The sequence below is a fragment of the Micropterus salmoides genome, unplaced genomic scaffold (assembly GCF_014851395.1).
Source record: "Micropterus salmoides isolate LMB-PRFRI ecotype aquatic unplaced genomic scaffold, ASM1485139v1 Ms_hic_scaffold_9, whole genome shotgun sequence".
Classification (NCBI taxonomy): Eukaryota; Metazoa; Chordata; class Actinopteri; order Centrarchiformes; family Centrarchidae; genus Micropterus; species Micropterus salmoides.
Window position 1 is genome coordinate 12,614,765 of NW_024044681.1, and position 19,895 is coordinate 12,634,659.

At 37.5% G+C, this 19,895-nt stretch overlaps 1 protein-coding gene across 6 annotated transcripts in view; it reads right to left on the reverse strand.

Annotated features, from left to right (window-relative positions):
- The window catches only part of cadm1a (cell adhesion molecule 1a), a 391,315-nt gene that overhangs the window by 77,118 nt on the left and 294,302 nt on the right, over nucleotides 1–19,895 (reverse strand). For all 6 annotated transcript variants that reach the window (XM_038708106.1, XM_038708107.1, XM_038708109.1 and 3 more), the window contains one exon: nucleotides 13,376–13,522. In XM_038708106.1, the coding sequence (XP_038564034.1) occupies nucleotides 13,376–13,522 (147 nt within the window). The remainder of the gene's footprint in view (nucleotides 1–13,375; nucleotides 13,523–19,895) is intronic.

Genomic DNA, 19,895 nt, shown 5'->3' on the forward strand with positions numbered 1-19,895 from the left:
ATGCATAAAGCATAAAAAACAAACTTTGATAAAGCTTGGAAGGCTTCAATATTCAGTTTACAAATCTTCATAAACAAAAAAGAGGAAAAAGGGAAGGTTTGGCATTTTTACTGCAATATGACTTTTTAATTTTAGATGATCAAAATAAGTAAATGTGTTTCTACTACTACAATCATCTGTTGTATTTCTACAATTTCTTTAATTTTAAAATGAAAAACTCTAGTTTTCTTGTCTCTTTCTTGTCACCAAGCTTAACAGATGGGAGACAGCACTCAAAATGGTTTTTAGTCATTTTAGGTAAAAAAAAAAAATAATTATACAACAACAACTATACAGGGTTTATTGTCTTTTGTCTGTTTGTTTTTATTTTTATTATTTATTAGAGGGTTCTCTGAGTTGCTTTGGTTCAGTAGCCCGAACCCAAAAGCCATTCAGCAGTACTGCTTTCTGTGGGTGTAGATGTGGTTGTGTAAAAAGAAATATGTGTGTCATGACGACTTTAAGCATGTTTCAAAGAACACTCCAGTGAGGAAAAAAAAAACTACCTCAATAGAGAAGAATATTTTGATGTAACAGTATACAGCCTAAAGAGCAATTGATGACAAATCCATAAATCCTGTCTCTTCCTCATCTGTAGCCACTTTAATCTTGCCTCACCTTGTTTGCCCACCTACCTAAGCACACTATCGGCTGTAATGTACAATGACAACATGTGGTTAAGATGAAAGCTTGCCCGTTTCCATCCCCTTTTGATGTACTGATAAATTCTGCTCTGATTGACAGTAACTCCAGGCTCTTTGCACTCTAGACTCTCTTAATATAGATTTGTATACTCAACCCATGTGCTTTAAAGCTTAAAGCACATGGAAACTTCTGACACAGAACACCCCAAAACAGACATAAATAGATAGAAAAACTGCCAGGCTACATTATGGTTTGACAGATGATGAAAAGAAAGAAGATGCTGCCTCTGTATGGCCATAGAGAGGGAGACCACCTTTGAGGAGCAACAATCACCATGATTTATTTTATGCATCATTAAACGAGAACATCAGAACATTTTCAGTGATTCCTAAGTCTAACAGGAGATGAGGCTTTTCGTCACCACATAAGGACAAAGATGTGGACAAAAAAATCTGCATCCAAAATTTTAAAAATCCATCTCAACATAGGTTTATGCTCTGTTTTGCCAAATAGATGCTGCCACTTCTCTCTGTCTTCGATTATCTTGCTCACAACACCCCAAACAACAAATACTTAACAAGTACAAACAAAAGTTGGAATGATGCTGAATGATTCTTATTTCTTCACTTTGCCCGAAAAATACTTGAATGGTTGGTTTCCATTAGTGCAGCTATTAGTTTCTTTTATCTAAGCACAATGAAGCCCTTATTGTAGCACATTAATAGCATGCCCCTAATTAGTGTAGCTCATTCAAAAGCCTTGTTAGACCTCATTAAAATGAGAGGTCAGACTCTAATCCTAATGATTTAATTGAATTAAATGTTCCCATATTCAAATATAACAATGCTGCAGTATACAGATTGACCGAAGACAGCATACAATCTGTTTTCAGAGGCAGAGGTGGCCTGAAGATAGAAATACTCTTAACTTTTTTTGCTACTGTTATGATGGCGATATGTCAGATGAATTGAAGGGCATTGTGGTAAATGGCATTTCAATGGTTTAAGGGTAGTGGCAGCACTGTAAGCATCTCACTAATTCAGTGTAGATAGTAGAATGGGTATATTGGCATTTCTGTTGTTAAATGAGAAACATCCTCTGTTTTTTTTGTTTTCATTCAATATGAGAACAGCAAATGTGTGTTCTAGTGAAATTCATCTATTCATTTTGTCTTTTAGGCATCTAGAACAAGCTTTAAAAAGAATAAAAGAGGTCCGAAAGTCACAAAAAGCAGATTGTAACCTGGAGAAGGCCTGGTTTACAATGAGAAAGAGGCATAAAAGATGGCGTCATCAGTATAAAACTGGACACTGCAGTTGAAAAATAAATTTTATATGTTTGGTGAGCAGTGTGGCTCTGATTGATCCTTGTAGGACAACTTTAACAATTTGTGGAATTTATTTGAAACCATCAGCAACCATAGTTTGAACAGTACCAGAAAAATTTTAACCAGAAGAATCTATCTTGCCGGCAGAGATTTGGGTGGTGATTTACTGCCCTGGAGCCAGACTACAAATACTTCAGAAGACAATAACAAAACTTCAAATATATTTTCGTCAAATATGCTGCAATGTTACAACAAAGAATCTTAGATGTAACTGGATTCACAACTGCATAAATAACTAATCACTTGTATCTAACTATTAGACAAACAAGACAAGCATGTAACTGTCCTGGTGGTAAAAATGCACATAGGACCATTATTCTTTAGTCAGTTGTCTCAGTTGTTAAAATTACAAACAATTCACACTTTGTACTGGGGAACATCCATTAATATTTGAATGAAATATTTGGTGTGTCAACAATTTGACAAAATCCTTACCAATCAGATATAATCCATTTCACAAAAGCATTTCTCAGAGATCTCATAATCCTCTTATGTATCACTTCTAAATAAGGCATTGTGGTATAAGCATGAGCTGAATGAATAAATACTTTCTAATACACACTGAAAAGAAACACTGAGGTACAGAGTCACCGTGTCAAGGACACAGTTCCCCATGCTCAAGGTTTGGGACAACAGTACTATAGGCTCAAAGAAAGGACAAGGACAGATGATGGAGAACAGCCTGGTTCACACAGCAGGGTGGAACATAGTGGTACATTTCAGGGGAAAAAACTTGTCAATCCTGGAAAAGAGAAGGTGAGCTGGGCAACACTGCAGACAGTTCTTTTATTATTACGTCAGAGCATACTAGAATACATATTTCACTCTTTTTGTCTACTTTGGACAAAAATGGAAGGGTGACCTTTAGCTTCATGTTCTTTTTGCCCTGATCTACTCTTGTTCTATCATATCTGATAGCATGAGAAGGACATTGCAGATGTCTGACAAAGGTAATTGATAGTCAAGTCTTAAAAAAGAAAAGTCTGTCCAAACTCTGAAAGGTTGTAAATTATCTGATCTGTCAGTTTTTACAACTGATGGCGATGAAACTAATTTAAAAGCAGTGATAAGAAAGTACAGTAGAGCTGTTCTGAAGTACAGCCAAGGAGACTTTGTGAGGTAGCTGACAAAGTGAAAGTCCAACTTTTCCTCTCCCTATTCAAGTTACTGAGTGCAGTAATACTGTTCATGTTGATTACTGCCGATAAACAGCATGCCAGCTTTAATTAATCTTATTGTTCTGTATGCCGTGAGCCCTCTATGAATGCGTGTTTACAATACTGTGAATGTCTACCACTGTCAAATCCAAATAAAGGAAAACTAGGAAGATCCAGCAGAAACAAACAATGACAATGTCAACACTGAGTGCCAGAGCAGTAAATAGTGTTACATTAGTGCCATGTATATAAATGTGTGGATTTATGAGTAGATGGACGGGCGTCTTAAAAAGCAGGTATCTTCAAAAGTTATAGTCTTTTTACTGCAAAATTTAAATAACTCATACATATGGCATGTGAGTACAGTATTAAAAAAATTGAGCCTATCCAATTATGTTTGCATAAGACTCTGTGATCCTGGAATCACGTCCCATCTCATATCACCAGTCAGCACTTTTTTAAATACTAAATGGACTGTGTATAGATAGCACTTTTCAGCTTGAGCTGGACAAAGTGCTTTCCAAAGCCTCTCATTCACCCACGCACACACACTGATGGCGGCGCAGCTGCCATGCAAGTCACTGGCCTGCTCATTGGAGACAATTTGCGGTTCAGTGTCTTACTCAAGGACACTTCGACATGTGCACAGGAGACTATGTCTCACAGTCATAGTTTACGCAACCGAAATAGAGCACTTTTCAGGAAAATGTAAATGTAGGATGTTTAAAGAGTTTCACACTTCATTAACCATTCTTTGGCCATTTATTGATTATTAAAATAAAATATGGTCACTTTTTTCAATTGCAATACCATCTACATTTAGGGACACTAATATCATAGCATCATATAGCATCACTACAATGCATTTTCTTTGTATATCTATGGACAGTAGAAAATGATGACTAATACAACAAGATGATATTCCATATTTGACCCCTTTCAGTTTGACCCCTTGAGTGGTGATAAAAACACATTTCATGTTTTCCAAATGCTACATTCAAATAGAGAGAAAACAGGAAAAGGCTGTTCATGAGTCTCATAGCAGACTTGCAAACACAAGCTATCATCCATTAAGCTACTGTGATCTCACCATTGAAATGTAGCAGACAGTGAAGTGGTTTAGATTTGTAGTGAAAATACATTTTAAAACAAAGCACAAGAGAATCGAGATCAATACATCCTCTAATGGCTCTTTCTCCCCCTTTTCACCTCTGCTGACTGCATGATTTTAATTCATCTCGCGTTCTTCTTCTCTCTCTCTCTCTCTTGATTCATCTTCATTCTTTTTCCGCATTTCATTTGAATATCGTTTTTCTCCAGCTTCAGCCGAGGATGACTCCCATCCAGAAAGAGCAGAAGATGATGAGTGCGCCTCGCCTAAGTGGCTGCAATCAATTGTGATTAGTGGCTGCCGCTACTTTTTGAGAGGAGCACATCAAAGTTTTATTATTGGGTGTCAGAGTGGGTGAGACGGGGTGGGGCGGAGGGTAATTACATTCTTACAACCAACCTCCTCCCCACTCTAGGTGAAGTCCAGTCTTCCAAATCACCATGGTGTAGTCACCATCTATATCCAGAGTATGGAAACATTTAGCATTGCTTCAGCAGTTGTCTATCTGGCACAGCTGAGCGCAATCAAATAACTGTCTGTTCTCTTGTTTCTTTAGTATTATATTTAGCATGGTTAGAGTTTTAGAGTCCTTTCTCAACTCATAATGATCAATCATGTTATCTTTTTCATTTAATAAGTCCTGCCTCAGTAAAAGGTCCCCTTTTGCAAAACTTTTTAGTGGTACATTTCACAAGCATAATGTTGAAGTAGAAGAAGATATACTTTATTAATCCCGCAAGGGGAAATTCAATGATTTTTTTATTGTTAGTATTATACACACAGGTCTGAAACACACACATGCACAAACAGGACCCATATCAACAACACACGGAGAGATGTCAGCTTCGGCAGTGCCCAGGAGGTGAACTGGCACCTCTCCAGCTACCAGTCCATACTCCGCAGCTCCGAGCTGGACCTCGAAATCGCCGACCCTCCAGTTCCCAGCCTTATCCTTACAGACTTAGCTACTACCGCCATATGCCCCATTGTCTATATTTATATAAAGCCTACCCTATTTGTTTGAGATGCATCCTATTATTATTTGCTGCAACCGTCAATGTTTCCTGTGAGGATGATTTTAAAATCTAATCTTATAATAATAATCTTTATCTTGTAGAGCACTTTTCAAAAAGAAGTTACAAAGTGCTTTAACAAGTGGAAAGGCAATAAAACACAGTAACAAATACATGATAAAAGCAAGAAAACACTTAAGAAACTAAAATACACGTTTAGAGTAAATATAAAATTTATATAAAATAAAATAAAACTGGCAAAGGCTCTCCCTATAAAAGTATGATTTAAGAAGGGACTTCACTGACTCAGCCGACCTGATTTCCTCGGGCAGGCTGTTCCAGAGCCTCGGGGCCCTGACTACAAACGCTTTATCCCCTTTAGTTTTCAGGCGAGACTTTGGAACAAACAGCAGACCTCTGCCCGAGGATCTCAAGGTACGTGCTGGTGTGTATGGGACTAAAAGGTCAGAAATACAACAGGGCGAGAGGCCATGAAGAGCTTTAAAAGCGATCAATAAAATTTTAAATTCATTTCTAAAACATACTGGGAGCCAGCGTAATGAAGCTGAAACAGGGGTGATGTGGTCATATTTCTCTGTTCTGGTTAAAAGCCTGGCAGCTGAGTTCTGGACAGTCTGGAGTCGATCAATAGATAGATAATCATATCTCACTCAATCTCATCTTTGTTTACAAATGTTTGTGTCTTTTACCATGCTTTGCTTAATTAGAATGTTTCTTTGAAATAAAGGCTCTATTCAACTATATTTCTTGATGTCAACATTAACCAAACGACTGACATTTATTAGCCAACTGTGCAATTCCATCTAGCTTTTAGCCTATTTTAGCTCATTGTTTTGGTTTAAAAAATCTGTTTCTTATTGGCTCACCATCAAACAGCAAAGAGCTGAACTAAACAACTGGTTAAAAAGGTCAAAATTGCCATATAGAGCAAAGAAAGATAGAGAAAGATATTTTTCTCAAGAGTTGGTGGAGACCAAATTGGCCAGAAACACGACTTCAAAGTAATGTCCATATTGTTCCATGTCCGCTGGCTGTCTAAATAGAAAACCACTTTGTAACTCTAACATGATAAGATGATGATGTATCGGCTCTCTACTTTGAGGGTTCTGATCCCAAGTGATTGACCCAGCTGCAAATCCAATAAAAAAATGTTCATCTTTAAAGACAGATGCACAACATGAAGAGCTGTTTTAAATACTCAATCTAAGAGTGAGTTGAATGATTCTTTATCTCAGTCAGCCTTTTCCAGTTGGACTCCCTCCTGCTGTTTCTACTTGACATTAACATGCTAGACCCCTTTTAACAGTGAAGATGATCTAACTGTTAAGTCTTGTTATATATCCAGGTCACACGCATTTCTGACTCAGAGAGAGCCAAAAGTCATGGTTATTAGCATTGGTGTGACATGACGGTATGGCCAGTGTGTGGTATTTTTCATTTGGCTTGGGTGTGGAACACAGCATTTTTGACTGATTCAATGATACACAGCGAGATGATGCTGTCGACTCAACATTCATCATGCTAGCGCTACACAACCTCAGTCACTCTTCAGCTGGGCAGTCTTTGTAATTTGTTGGCCTAACACAATTCAAAATTTTGAAAAATAACTTCAGTAAGTTCAAGTTACCATTAATCACAGTAAACTCAATTGCTTTTGAGTTTCTCTTTTCATTAAAATAATCAGGTCAAATTCAGTCTCATTGCAAGGTCCAATCTGGCCCTTCACATGGGAATATTTCATAGATATTTTTTTCCCTCCAAACTGCCTCATTAAGCTGTTTTCACATGAAGCCTTTTACCCTGAACCTTGCTGGCCTTCAGTGGACAGATCACCCACTGCTACAGAAGCTGCAATCTTCCCCTCCTCCACAGGAGAACAAGGGCAATGTTTGTGTGTGAGTGCTCAAGTGCTCCTCTTAGCTTTTTTATAAGTAACCATGTAGCTGTGTCAAAGATGCTCTATAACAAAGATGACGCATTAGAAGCTGCACCAGTGGTATGAAGTGCTTATACACTTTCTCTCTCTTAAGGGGACCAGTCACCTCTCCCTAGTTAAAAATATTAAAAATATTAGTATTATGAAGCAAAGAAGCACAACAGTTTTAACTTTTAATTCATGGTTTCAAATATAAGTCCCTTTTAAATTTCTATTTGGCTTTTAACAAGCCCTCCAGTTAGGAATAATGCAAGACTAGTGATTAATAAGAAGACATATGAGACATATAGGCAACAAACAATGACAACAACAACAACTAAATGTATTTGTGCATTTTCAATTTATGTAATATATATCACCTGTTTATAATGTTGTCTTATTGGTAATAAATGAAATGCAAAAAAGCTATAATTGGTAATGGCACGGACATCAACATTAGCTGCTGAAAGATGTATTGTGTCTTAAAAAAAACAAAAACAAATGTATGTATCCCTAAAACATATGGCAGTTTGAGCGACAACCTTCCTGCTGGGTGTTTGCTACTTCTGACTGTGAATGGAGCACAACAGCATTCACATATTAAACAGGTCATTGTGCCATGGAAACATCACCATCTGTGCTTATAAAAACAGCAGCGAAAACAACAATGTGTTCTAAAGCATCATATGTTTGTCTTGTGAGGTAAACATGGCGACGCAACGTTCTCATACTACTTTTCTAGTAGAACATCTGTGGACAGGAATATACAGTACAGGGGTGCATTTAAGCTGCACCAAACAGCATCAATGCAACACCTTTAAGTCCCCATGAAATCAAAATCGATGTCCAAGTGTTTTTGTATAGCTTGCACTATACATCACCTATACGGCAGTATCTGGCACTGACACAAAAGTAATTTGATTGATTTGATTTTTTAAATATTGATGGCATAGTATATTAATTTAGCGTCCAATGAAACGATTTCTTAAATGTTATGACACAGGTGGAGCAGAGAATTGGCACCAGAGCAGAGTAAGCGGGCAATGGAATCAGTCCAGAACAGAACACAGGGTGGGGCAATCAGAATCTCCCTAGCTTTGTGTTTTTCAGATAACATGTAAATATGCGTAAGCAACTGGCACTCTGCTTTCCATTTCGTTCATTTTTTCAAGTCCCCCAGCTTTTTGGAATTGGATTTTTTTTTTGGAAGTTATCGAAACTACAATTCTGACCAGACCTTTAATGCAAACTTTTGTATTAGACAGTATTTGATACTGCATACTATACTTTTTGGTTGGTAAAAAAAACAAAAAAAAAAACACACACCCCTTCCTGGAAAGTAGTAAAGAAGCCAACACAAGCAAAACAGAAGCTATTCCACCAGTGTATGAATGTGTGTGAATGTTAGTTTCTGTTTGAGCACTTAGGCTCAGTGTATGAATGTGAGTGAATGGTGAATGCGATGTAGTGTGGTCGCAAAGACTAGAAAGGTGCTATACAAATACGGAGCATTTACATTTAGTCTTTTTAAACATAACATCAGCATCTGGAGCAATGGCACAAAGATGGGGAAGTACCATAAAATGCAGTGCATCTATCTCCCGAATCTGCAGAATGTATCGGAACTACTTCAGGTCGACATGAAGTGCAACAGTAGGATGACCAATAGTCAAGTTACTCTGTGTATGTAACTGCAGCCAGTTTCCTAGCACTCCTTCCTTTTTGTCTCTTTATCCTTTATTTCTCTACATCTCGCACTCAAACATAATCCACCACTGTGGATTCAGACGGAGATGGCAGATGTGATATTTTGAAGGGGCCAATGTTGTTTGGAGGCTGCTTGGTGGAGGCCATGTCATAATGAAGCAATGCAGCTGCGGCAAAGATGCCTGGGAGGGATCACAGGAGATCAAGGAGCCCACCGTCAAAGAAGAACACCTTGCCCTTGACAGCCAGCTTGTGGGAGTCGGCTCATCGCGGCACAGCACAACAGCAGATAAATACCAAGTTCGGTTTAGCATACACATGAGCCCTCACTCTCTGTGAGTGTGCCCTTGTATAGTGTGTGGAAGGTGTGCTTGTAAGGCGGTGAACATAACTAAGGTGGGGATGGTGAGTGGGGAGGACGGCCTGACACTCACCTCACAGGGGGCCAGGGAGTCTCTGATGGATCAGAATGTAGAAAGAACTCAGCCATGAGTGCATGTACAGTACGTGTTTGTTCCAACAGCTGAGGTCAAACAAAAAAAGTACTACAACTGCACAGCAGACCGGCACAAACAGTTTATGATATGCCATAACATCTGAAGAAGATGCAGCTAATGCCGTTTTATTATATATTTATGTATATTCATTCAAAAAAAGCAGAAAGGGCATTACAGCAAACTTTGTCTGCATAGTTCATATCAAAAGTAGGCATTAAACACAAAGATATTTTAGAATAAGAATTTGCAAATTAAACTTTGCCATTCTAACCAATTATGTTGATGCTTTAAATTTGTTTTATATATGAAACAAACTCAGGAATACACAAGTCCTCATTTCCCATCAGCTTATCAAGTTCTTATGGCCAAGGTCTCAGCAAATAATTGTCTACTTCCAGCAGACACAGAGAAACATTAGAGAAACCATTTTTTAAAGTTGTTTCTGTCCACCTGATGTCAATAATCTCTTTCATTTTAGCTCCGGTTTTGGTTTCACCATCTCTGGAGCCAATGCATACTTTAGCTGTAGAAGCCCTGGCAGCATATCATTTGTTTTGTTTGTTTGTTTTTTTAAACTCATCTGACAAAGGGGTCTGCCTACATGTTCAGTCTGTGTTTCAAATGGTGTTCTCATTCAGTCCATGATGTTAAGTGTTTTATGATAATTTAAGATACTGCACTAGGGTCTGCTGTCAGCATGTCATTATCACTGAGTTGATCCTCACAACTCATCCCCATGTTTGAGTACTGTGGCACCATATGTTTTCTAGTATGTATTTAAATCTTGGTATTAAGGCATTAAACTGTGCATTAAAGTTACTTCTACGCAGTGGTAGCTGTTTAAGGGGCAGGGGGGAAAAAAAGAAAAAAAGGGCACAGCTGTATGTGGTGCAGTAGTTGGCAATTTCTCCACTGGAATGGCTCCCTAAAGGGCAATTCATCAAGTTTTCTCCACTGGAAGGGCACCCTAGAGGGAACTTCATCACATTCAAATTGTATGAAAATTTCAGAATCAGAATCACAATGTTTTTTTCAGATAATGTTTAGAGTTGGATTTATTTAATGACTATGTGGTAAATCTATTTTATTAAAATTCAAAATAAAAATAGAGCATTTCTTTCTCTGCTTAAACTCTCTCTCTTTTCATCAAAAGTTGGAGAATGCACCTTTATTCAGTGCCAACGTGTGGGAGTCGAGTTACATACAAACACACACACACGGCACAAGCTTAGTATAGGTCAGGCTTGGGGGCGGAGTTAGACACTCAGCACAGTGTGGGTGGAGCTTCATCACGGGGCCCTCACTCTGAAAGTCCACCTTGTCTGTTTGCATCGTGGCTGCCGGAGCTGATCGCAGCCACTCTAGTCAATGCTTGTGCTCACACTAGAAGTGTCTCTCCGCTCCTCTCTGGAGAGAAAATGCAGCCATTTTCAAAATAAATAACAGCTACACTCCATGTCAGTGTTAAAGCCAAATAATGCTTGTCATCTAACACGTTTGCCTTGTTCCTGTGTTTAAGACAGCAAGCACTGGAGTTTGATAGATCTATTTTGTTTTTTATAGAAGTGATTACACACATACTTCCTTAAATAATACTCACACAAAAGTAAAACCCTTCCCTGCTCTTAAACCTCAGACTTCTAATACTCAAACTAATGCTTTCCAATATGCACTTTCAGAATGCCCAAACTGCTGTCTCCTACAAAGAGTTGTTTACTTTATTTTGATTTGCACAATTTGGAGGAAACATAATTGCTGCCTGATTACGTTCACTGGCATATTTTTTTTCTAATCCATGAAGTGTGGCAACTTTATACAGAAGTCATAGGGAGGATTTCAGAGAGCCACCAGTGACCATAGTTGATGACCTGCATCATGCAAAATTTACACTATTTACACTACACTATTAGGTGTAGTCTCCTGAAATTTTTGGTTATGGTAAGGGAATAATTGTGGTTTTGGCTAAATACTGAAAAAGTGGGGTTACGATCACAATCTTTTCCTAAACTTAACTTGAACTTAAGTGCTTTTTTTTGCCAAAACCTAACCATAAAAACTTTAATCATGCTGTAGTTGCCAGAAGTTAAAATGGTAAGTAAACTTTTAAAATTGATCGATATAAACATTTTACAGAAATCTATATACGCTTGTTCTCGTTAAATCGTTTTCCATCACAACCAATATTCTCATAAAAATTACTTTCACATGAACAGACATTTTATGAGACAGGGTTGGAAAACTAATTAATGAATTTGTAAGTTCACAAATTTCTGTACACATTGAACTTACAATGTAATGCTACTGTCATATAGTTACAGAGGTCTACTGTACTGTATGCTATACTGAGGTCAAGATTCTAAAAACAGAGGCTTAAAACACACACAAAAAAACCCCCAACAACACAAAGACAACTGACAAGACAGAGAAACTGAATATGTCCAACTGAACACAGCTAATTAGAGCTGTGACACGATAATTGGACAGGATAAGAATAAACAAAAGGTCATTAAATGTTTAGGGAAATGAGCTACTTTTATTAAAACAGACATGCTGGAAGTGAAACATGTTTGGAAGATTGTATTAACCTCATTCTGTATTAATGCTACTGTAGACATGTGGGTCAAACTTAATGCAGCTCCCTGGAAGTGCAAGTAATGTAAGAGGATATTAATTAATGTTATACAACTGTACTGCTGCTTCCATTCACATGGTTTGGTTAAACTACACATTTTATGATATTTGTCTTAATTTATCAGCTTTTTCTTCCAACTACGGCTTGATTAAATTATTCCAAATGTAAATGATATGTCAAATGTCTATCTAATTTTGTAACTACTTGCAAAATGAACCCGTAAAGCTGACATCAATAAATGCCTCACTGGGATTGATTTTCAAGTCATCTGATCACATCAAACTGCTTTAGACTATAATTAAACGCATACCATATCAATCACATAATGGTTGCGCTGAATGACTTCTCTCTTGCAGCAGCACAGTGTCTGCTACCAGCTAGTGCTCTGACAGACATACGATAACCCCTTAGATGAGTTATTACAGACATGATTTTTACAGCTACAACTGCACTTTATATCAACAGCAGGAAGGTAATCTGGAATGTTTAGTGAAAATGTAACAAGACACACTTTTACAGACAAATTTACAGACAAAGACAATTTTAGGTCTTGCAATGTCTTTTCAGTGAGAGTTAGTCATCATTTATGAGTACTCTGCAAGCTGTCATTGTTTCAAAAATGTCACTAAGATGGATTCTTGTTATATAATATATTATGTTAAGTTAAAGTTGTTTCTTAAAGTTATTTATAATGCTGCTGCATTCATGCCATGCTGGAAAAATTGGAAACCCTCTTGTTATTACGACTTGGGAGCATTTAGAAATGATTTCAAGGGAGGTTCATGTTACATTTTTGTGGTGGAACGAACACTGACCCTGTATTCATTCACTGACAGCCAAAATACTGTACAAACAAACAAACTCCAAATCAAAACTACTGTCTGGAAACAAAGCCAAACAAAAACAGCATAACAATAGTCCGATAAGCCTGTTAAATTCATGTTGATATCTAATTTTGTGTCACAGAAGACTCTCAAATGCAAGCTGCATTGTTGCAAAATGAAAGGGGAAAAAAATTAAAATTTATATTGAAAATTGGCTGCTTTAAATAAGGCTTTTAATGAAACATGTGTATAAATGGCTTTCAGAGTTTGAGACCGTGGCTCTTTCCACATCAGCGTTGTTTTCCTCAAATCAAAACAAAAAATATTTACTTACCTAAGAAAGGACACTTGTGTACAAAAGGACACAGCTTAAATAAAGATGATGACACACATGACAGTGATGTAAGTCATAATGTACAATACTCACGTCTCATGTCTCTGAAGTAAATTGTCTGTCGGTTGGGGTTGAGCAGCTGGATAACGGAGTCGTCATTGTTCTTCACCCGACAGCTGATGATCGCCATCTCGCCCTCCACCACCGACACATTGTCTGTCACCAGGTTCTGACTCACCACTGGACAGGACAAAGACAAGAACACATAGATTACTACTGTTGTATTGGTAAATGCAAAAAACAGGCAAATGACTTCCAGGTGTGTTAATAGAAACCAAGAGGGAGGCTACAGAAATGATTAGCACACGTGGGATGTAAGAGAACGAAGGGTGAGAATATACCCAGTATAGTCTGTCTATCTCTCCAAGCTAGCAGGTAACACAAATGAAATCAGGGCTACTGTGTGTCAGAAACAATGCAAATGATTCAAGAAGGGCAATAATTTATAGAAAAAAAAAAATAAGCTGGCCACATTTAAAGTACAGTTCAAAGAAGGCAGAACATTTAACTCAATATAGAAGGATATATACAAAGAAAATTAATGGGTGTTTATATTATCAACCTGTAGGTAGGGGTGCCCTAAGGGGTCGCAAAATAAATGTGAGACAACACAAGATTGATTTACAGGATGAAAAGCAGTAAAAAAAACTAACATTTGTGCTTCACAAAAGTATATTTACTTTTTCAGACATTGTACTAGGACATTAAAAGTTATAAATAAAATAGAAAATGTAGACATAAGCTACAGATATATGCAACAGTATATCAGAAACACTGTGGACGCCTTTATGAAAAATTAGTAAAGTCTCCTTGATTGTTGTAGGTTTAAAACTTTTATGAGGTTTTTATTTTTTATGTCTTCAAAAGATAACGATATCTTAATGTGCGTCAGTGGGAACAAATACAACTGAGTGACCAGGAAAACTGCTCAGCAAGCATGTGGGCTGAGAAAAAATTGGTCATGGCCTTCATCTGTCATCAGCCGCTACTTAGACTGCTGCACTTCCGTGTATCACAAACAATATCTCTGCCTGAAGAATGAAAAATGGATTCTTTGTAGCTCTGTGCTACTTTGATTTGAAAAACTACAGTAATAACATATCAGACTTTGCTTTGGGGTTGTATCCATTGTTGGGCTTGATGGTAAGCCTTGAGTGGCTTTGGTTTATTTTAAATGATTGCTACAAAAACAACACTTGGCAGCTTGCCAGTGGTGGCCGCAAGTTATGTCGGTCCCCAACGTAGTATTTTTTATGATGAGCTACACAAGCACAAACACACACACATACACATGCTCTGGGCTACACGGAACCATAGACAAACACAGTCAGTCAGTCAAAGTGAAAAATCAAATGAACAATTTACTAGCTATATTTGAAATGTTTATGCCACTCATGTGTCAGTAGCGGAGAAACAATACTGTATATCACATCAGACCACAATTGGAAAGGGTGGAGGGGGTTATGTAAGAGCACACACTGTACTGTAGGTGTTTACTAATGTGACTGTTCTGCCCAGCAGCTTGTCTACTTTTCACCAAAAACACACTCAGCAGCGACCCACCTAAGAAATTATAACAGACCGACACAGCAGCCACACTGGCATTAAAAGCCAGTCCTGGCTTTTGATGTTCTCAGTAGATGGAATAACCAGCCAATTCAGTTAATTCAGCTAATTTGGAAAACAATCACACTGCATCAACATCCCACTTTTTGACCGCTATTATAAACAGGTTGTTCAATATGAGGCTTTAAATTACATTTAAAGATGTTGGGGGTTCTCCTAAATCACTTTTATAGTACAATAATTGAATTTGTACTTATTCTGATGTATCTATGCTGTTATATGTTGCTGTGTTACTCCATCACACCATGTATAAATGGAGTGTGGGCTGCTAATGTTACTCTTCCAGAAAACACCAGATCAAAAAGAGGCTGCTGTTTTGCCAAGCTTTCAATTGAGGTTGAGAGAAAACTTATGGATACAGTCTTTGTAATCCCCACTTATACATTCCTCCTACATAGTTCTGAAAATAGCATCACAAATAACATCTTCTCAGAGAGGCTAAAAGGACCGACTAAGGGGTGGAGTAGGGGGTGAGAAGGGAAAGAAAGTAAAAGAACGCAGGAAACATCAACTGCTAATTTGCATGCCTCAGTTGTCAAGCACCTCTAAATATCCCTGCCATTTAAGAGACAAGGAGTATGAGGTGGGAAGAGAGAAATTGCATCCTCTGATGCTGACAGATAAGGATAGACAGCTTAACAAACGAGATTCAAATCAGCATCCCTTGGTGGCCCAAACATAGCCCTAAATAAATGAACCATGGCATCTTTAATATTCAAGACTGAACCTCATTTTTCAAACATGTGCAGAAGTGGGCGGTAGGGTGGGCATCTGGTTATGATAATACGCTAACATACTACAAAACGCATTTCAAGGCATCTGCTGAAGGTTACAAGGCAGCAGGGTGCTGCAAGGTGTCTGCTAAGTTGTGTTTTAGGCCAGTGCAGGTAGTAGGAAGCACTTCAAATAGTGGCTGCCTTGTCAGCTGCTTAATTGTTCCTGTTGTGCTAAATAAACAATTCTGACATGCTGGAAGATGGTACGTGGAGGCAGGGGGCTTTACACTAATTAATGGCCAACAACAACCGTGTGCCTTGGCCACCGAGGACACTGTCAGAGGTGCTACAGAAAAAGCACTTCTGACATCTTGGTGGGCTGTTTAAAGCTGCAGCATGAAGCTTTTTTTCAACATTTCAAAAGAGTATTTTAGGCATGTAAGTCCAGAGGGGGAGGTGTGTCAGAGGGCCAATTTGAAGAACCAAAGGGAAAAAAACAAGGGCCAAAGCTTGTAACCATTACAGTTTATTATTGGACAACCTTTCACTGTATAACCTGTCTACTGAATATGACCTATGGGTACTTTCACAAATACTTTTTGCCTTAAACGACCATACCAGTGATTTTTCACTTAACAGCAGAGCTAAACTTAATTTTTTTTTAATTATGCTTCTATGTTTTTAGATATGTTAATGTTTTACTTTCATAGTTTCAGCCATTCATCTGTTTCAATTCACTTCCATATGTTCTTAAAATTAATAAGCATATACTTGATACTTGCTTACGCTATGTAACAGTAAACATTTGTCAAAGTAAAATTTTTGTTATGCCCTAATCAGTTTTTAAAGCAAAATAAATAAAATCAATGCAGACTTACTCTAAGGAGACAAATGCAACTGCAGTGTGAACACACTGGTATCGCACTTTAACTTGTACTTGCAATGTGGGTTTTGAGTATTGAGTATTACATTGTGATCACAGAATAAATATTTCATGAATGCCAGAAAACTGAATATGACAAACAACTACACACGTTGTCGCCTTCCTTTTGGTAAACAAAGCTTTGTGTTGATATTTTTTAAATGCAGATGTCTGCATTCAGTGTGCTTCTTCAATACCTGGGATGGCTTTATGGAAGGTACTAAGGTAGATAAGTCTTTTTATGAAAGACAGATCATCAAGATGAGTGCCAAGTGTTGGAGTTCCAACTGAGGGGCAGGAGGAAAGGATTACCAGTACACTTCCTTCAGACAGAACACTTACATTGAAGCTTTTAGTGAAATGCATATTGTCTTGTTACAGTTCTGCACCACATTATGAGAACAGTAGCAGATAAACTCTCAATAAAGAAACAGACATTATGATAATAGCACATCAGACATGGTGGGAGTAATATATAATTGTTAGTCTGAGCTGCACTTAATGCATTTACTCCAAATGTTAAAATGTATCACTTTTTTCATCACAAATGAGTCTGTGCATTTACACACAGATACAAAGGTACTATGACCACCCATTTGTCTGCTGGACTGATAAAAAGACCAACAGTCTAACAGCAGACAGTGTTCCAACAGTTGTAGTAAAAGTAAAATATCCAACATGCAGTGTGTCAGTACCAGTCAGTCAGCGGCACTATGGAAATGTTTGGAGGCACGTGTGTAGCTCAGTCTCTCATTCAGCCAAGCTTAGAAGTACACATCTTTCCAATCACCCAAGCAATATACTGCCTGGAAAGTGGAAATAGTACAATAATCTCATTCTAGACCAGGAATAAATCACTGCTTAAATTGTATGATATTCTGCACTGTCAAACACCTCTGCAGGACAATATTAATTGATTATTGGAGAGTCAAATGACTATAAATAAAGCTATTGTTCAGTGGACATTTAGTTTTTTTTTTATTTTTGTCACAGTTGTTTAAACCACCTAGTAATGCAATTACTTGCAATACTTGTCAAAATAAACTGCTTTCTGGATTCTACCACATTTTAGTTTTGAGGTGCCTGCTTAACAGTAACTTTAAACAAGTAAACAATAGTAAACAATATTTTTATAATATCCATGTTTCTTTACTCTTTCTTTGTGGAGAGTCTGACAATATAAATAAAGGGGTAGATCCATTCCATACCACACAGTATTTAGGCCAGGACACTAGATTCAAAAACCAAAAAAAATTAATTTGTGTCTGCACACTTGATTTTAGCTCCAAAAAATGTCTCCATCAGGCCTCATGTAGGTTCAAAATGTTGCAATTTCCAGTAAAATATATTTCCCCCCTCTTGTCTGACAATATAATGCCAAATGGTATTTTATGTATGCAGCTGCTACAGCTGTATGCTCAAAATAAAATAAAAAACACATGATGTTTAATAAATGGGTTATCTTTATTAACATGGGGATGGTGTGCCAAAACTGTCCAGTAATACATTGACTCTACACAAGAATTAAATGGTATAATGGGTTTCTTTTTTATTCGTGCTTTTTAAATATAGGTTAATCAGGAATGCAAAAATAATTATTTTCCCAGGTGCAGGATTTGTGGCTGTAAAATTAGCTTTCCAACAGCATAAAGCAAGTACTAAGCACTACAATGCTGAAGGCCTTTAAAGGCATTTAATTCAATGACAAATATGAAAAGATAAGGTTAAAATTGTCAAAGTGCATCTTTGAAGTTTCATCCAGTGTCATGTACCTCTTATATTTCAAAATTTTTCAATGGCCAGTAACATATTTGGCCCGTGGCACCGAAAGGGGGCTGGTTTTCAGCCTTTGGCCATCCATGTCAAAAAGTCGGAGCGGCCAATCCCAGATTAAAGTTGTCAGACAATGACACACTGTTCCGAACATAGCTAGCCTGGGGCCCAAACTCACTAAGACTGCAATTGAAGAAAAAAACCTGCCATATTCCATTTGCCTGGGCTAGCAGCTGCATGTTTCCATTTGATTCAAAAAGAAATGCATGCATGTTAAGTTAGGTCACACAGATGGCCATCATGACAACAAGAAAGATTTTCATCAGCAAATCAAAGCCACTGTAATACTGAAATCACATAATTTTGGTACATTTTATTTGTAAATTTTAGTTCGTACATAACAAAGCATTTGTATACAGGATTGAAGGAGGAGAAGGTTGCCAAAAATATTAAATATTAATCCGGGCATCATGTATCTTTTTTCCCATCCCAGCTCTCACTGTGGTTTTATTAGTAGTAATAGCACTAGTATTGTATTTTTATTAGACATGCATTCATTCATACTGTCTCAACCAGAAACATGATGCAACATACAGTAATCTTATACAGTATGGGAATTGTTCTTAACTTATCTGCTTAACATTTGTGTGCCATCCTGCTCTCTCCACTGCTTGTGATCACCATTCAAGAGATATTCATTTCCCTTCATTTCGAGGAACATGTGTATCTCAATGCATACTTAGTAACAAGTATACAATCATCTTGTCCTTTTTTGTTAGTATGGTTTCTGCTGATGAAATAACACATTGTGCACTGGGCCAGAGTGTTTGTGTGTGTGCGTGCGTGTGTATGAGAGAGGCAGAAAGTAAGAGTGACTATGTTTGTGTTTTGCCAATTTCTGATTGCTCCTGTCTGATTGCATGTTTTCAGAGATTTGTAGTAGAGATCTGATTGTATGTCTCTTTGACCGCAAGGAGTTGATTTTTGAGTAATCTTTCTCAACAAGTGTATGAGTTCAGCATTGCATTCTTTACCATGATTATAGACACAGGCCATATAATGTAATGATGCAGTTGATATGTATCAGGAAGCATTGCAGATGGCCTTTAAAGTGAGTTTGGCTTTTATGAACAAGGTAAAACTTAAAGGATAATTCTGGGTCTTACTTTCTTGTAGGTAAAAATTGTACTTGCATTGCAAAAAATTAGTCCAAGGATAGATTATTTAATAAAAACCTTGATTCGTCAAAGTTATTTGCAAGAGAACATTTAGGCAAGTGGTAAAATTATTAATCAAACTATCCATTGTAAGATCCATCACTGTTTACAAAGCAAGTTCCTGGTTTAACTTCCAATCGTGCTTGCTGCAGTTTATTTGTGCAATGAGGCATTATGACACTTACCTTCAGTTTTACCTCCAAATTTAGATTTAGATAATCTGGCTAAACTGATCATTTGACCACTAATGTTTCTTGCCACAGCTGAATTTTGTTAATTTCATAGGTCATAGGGAGGAG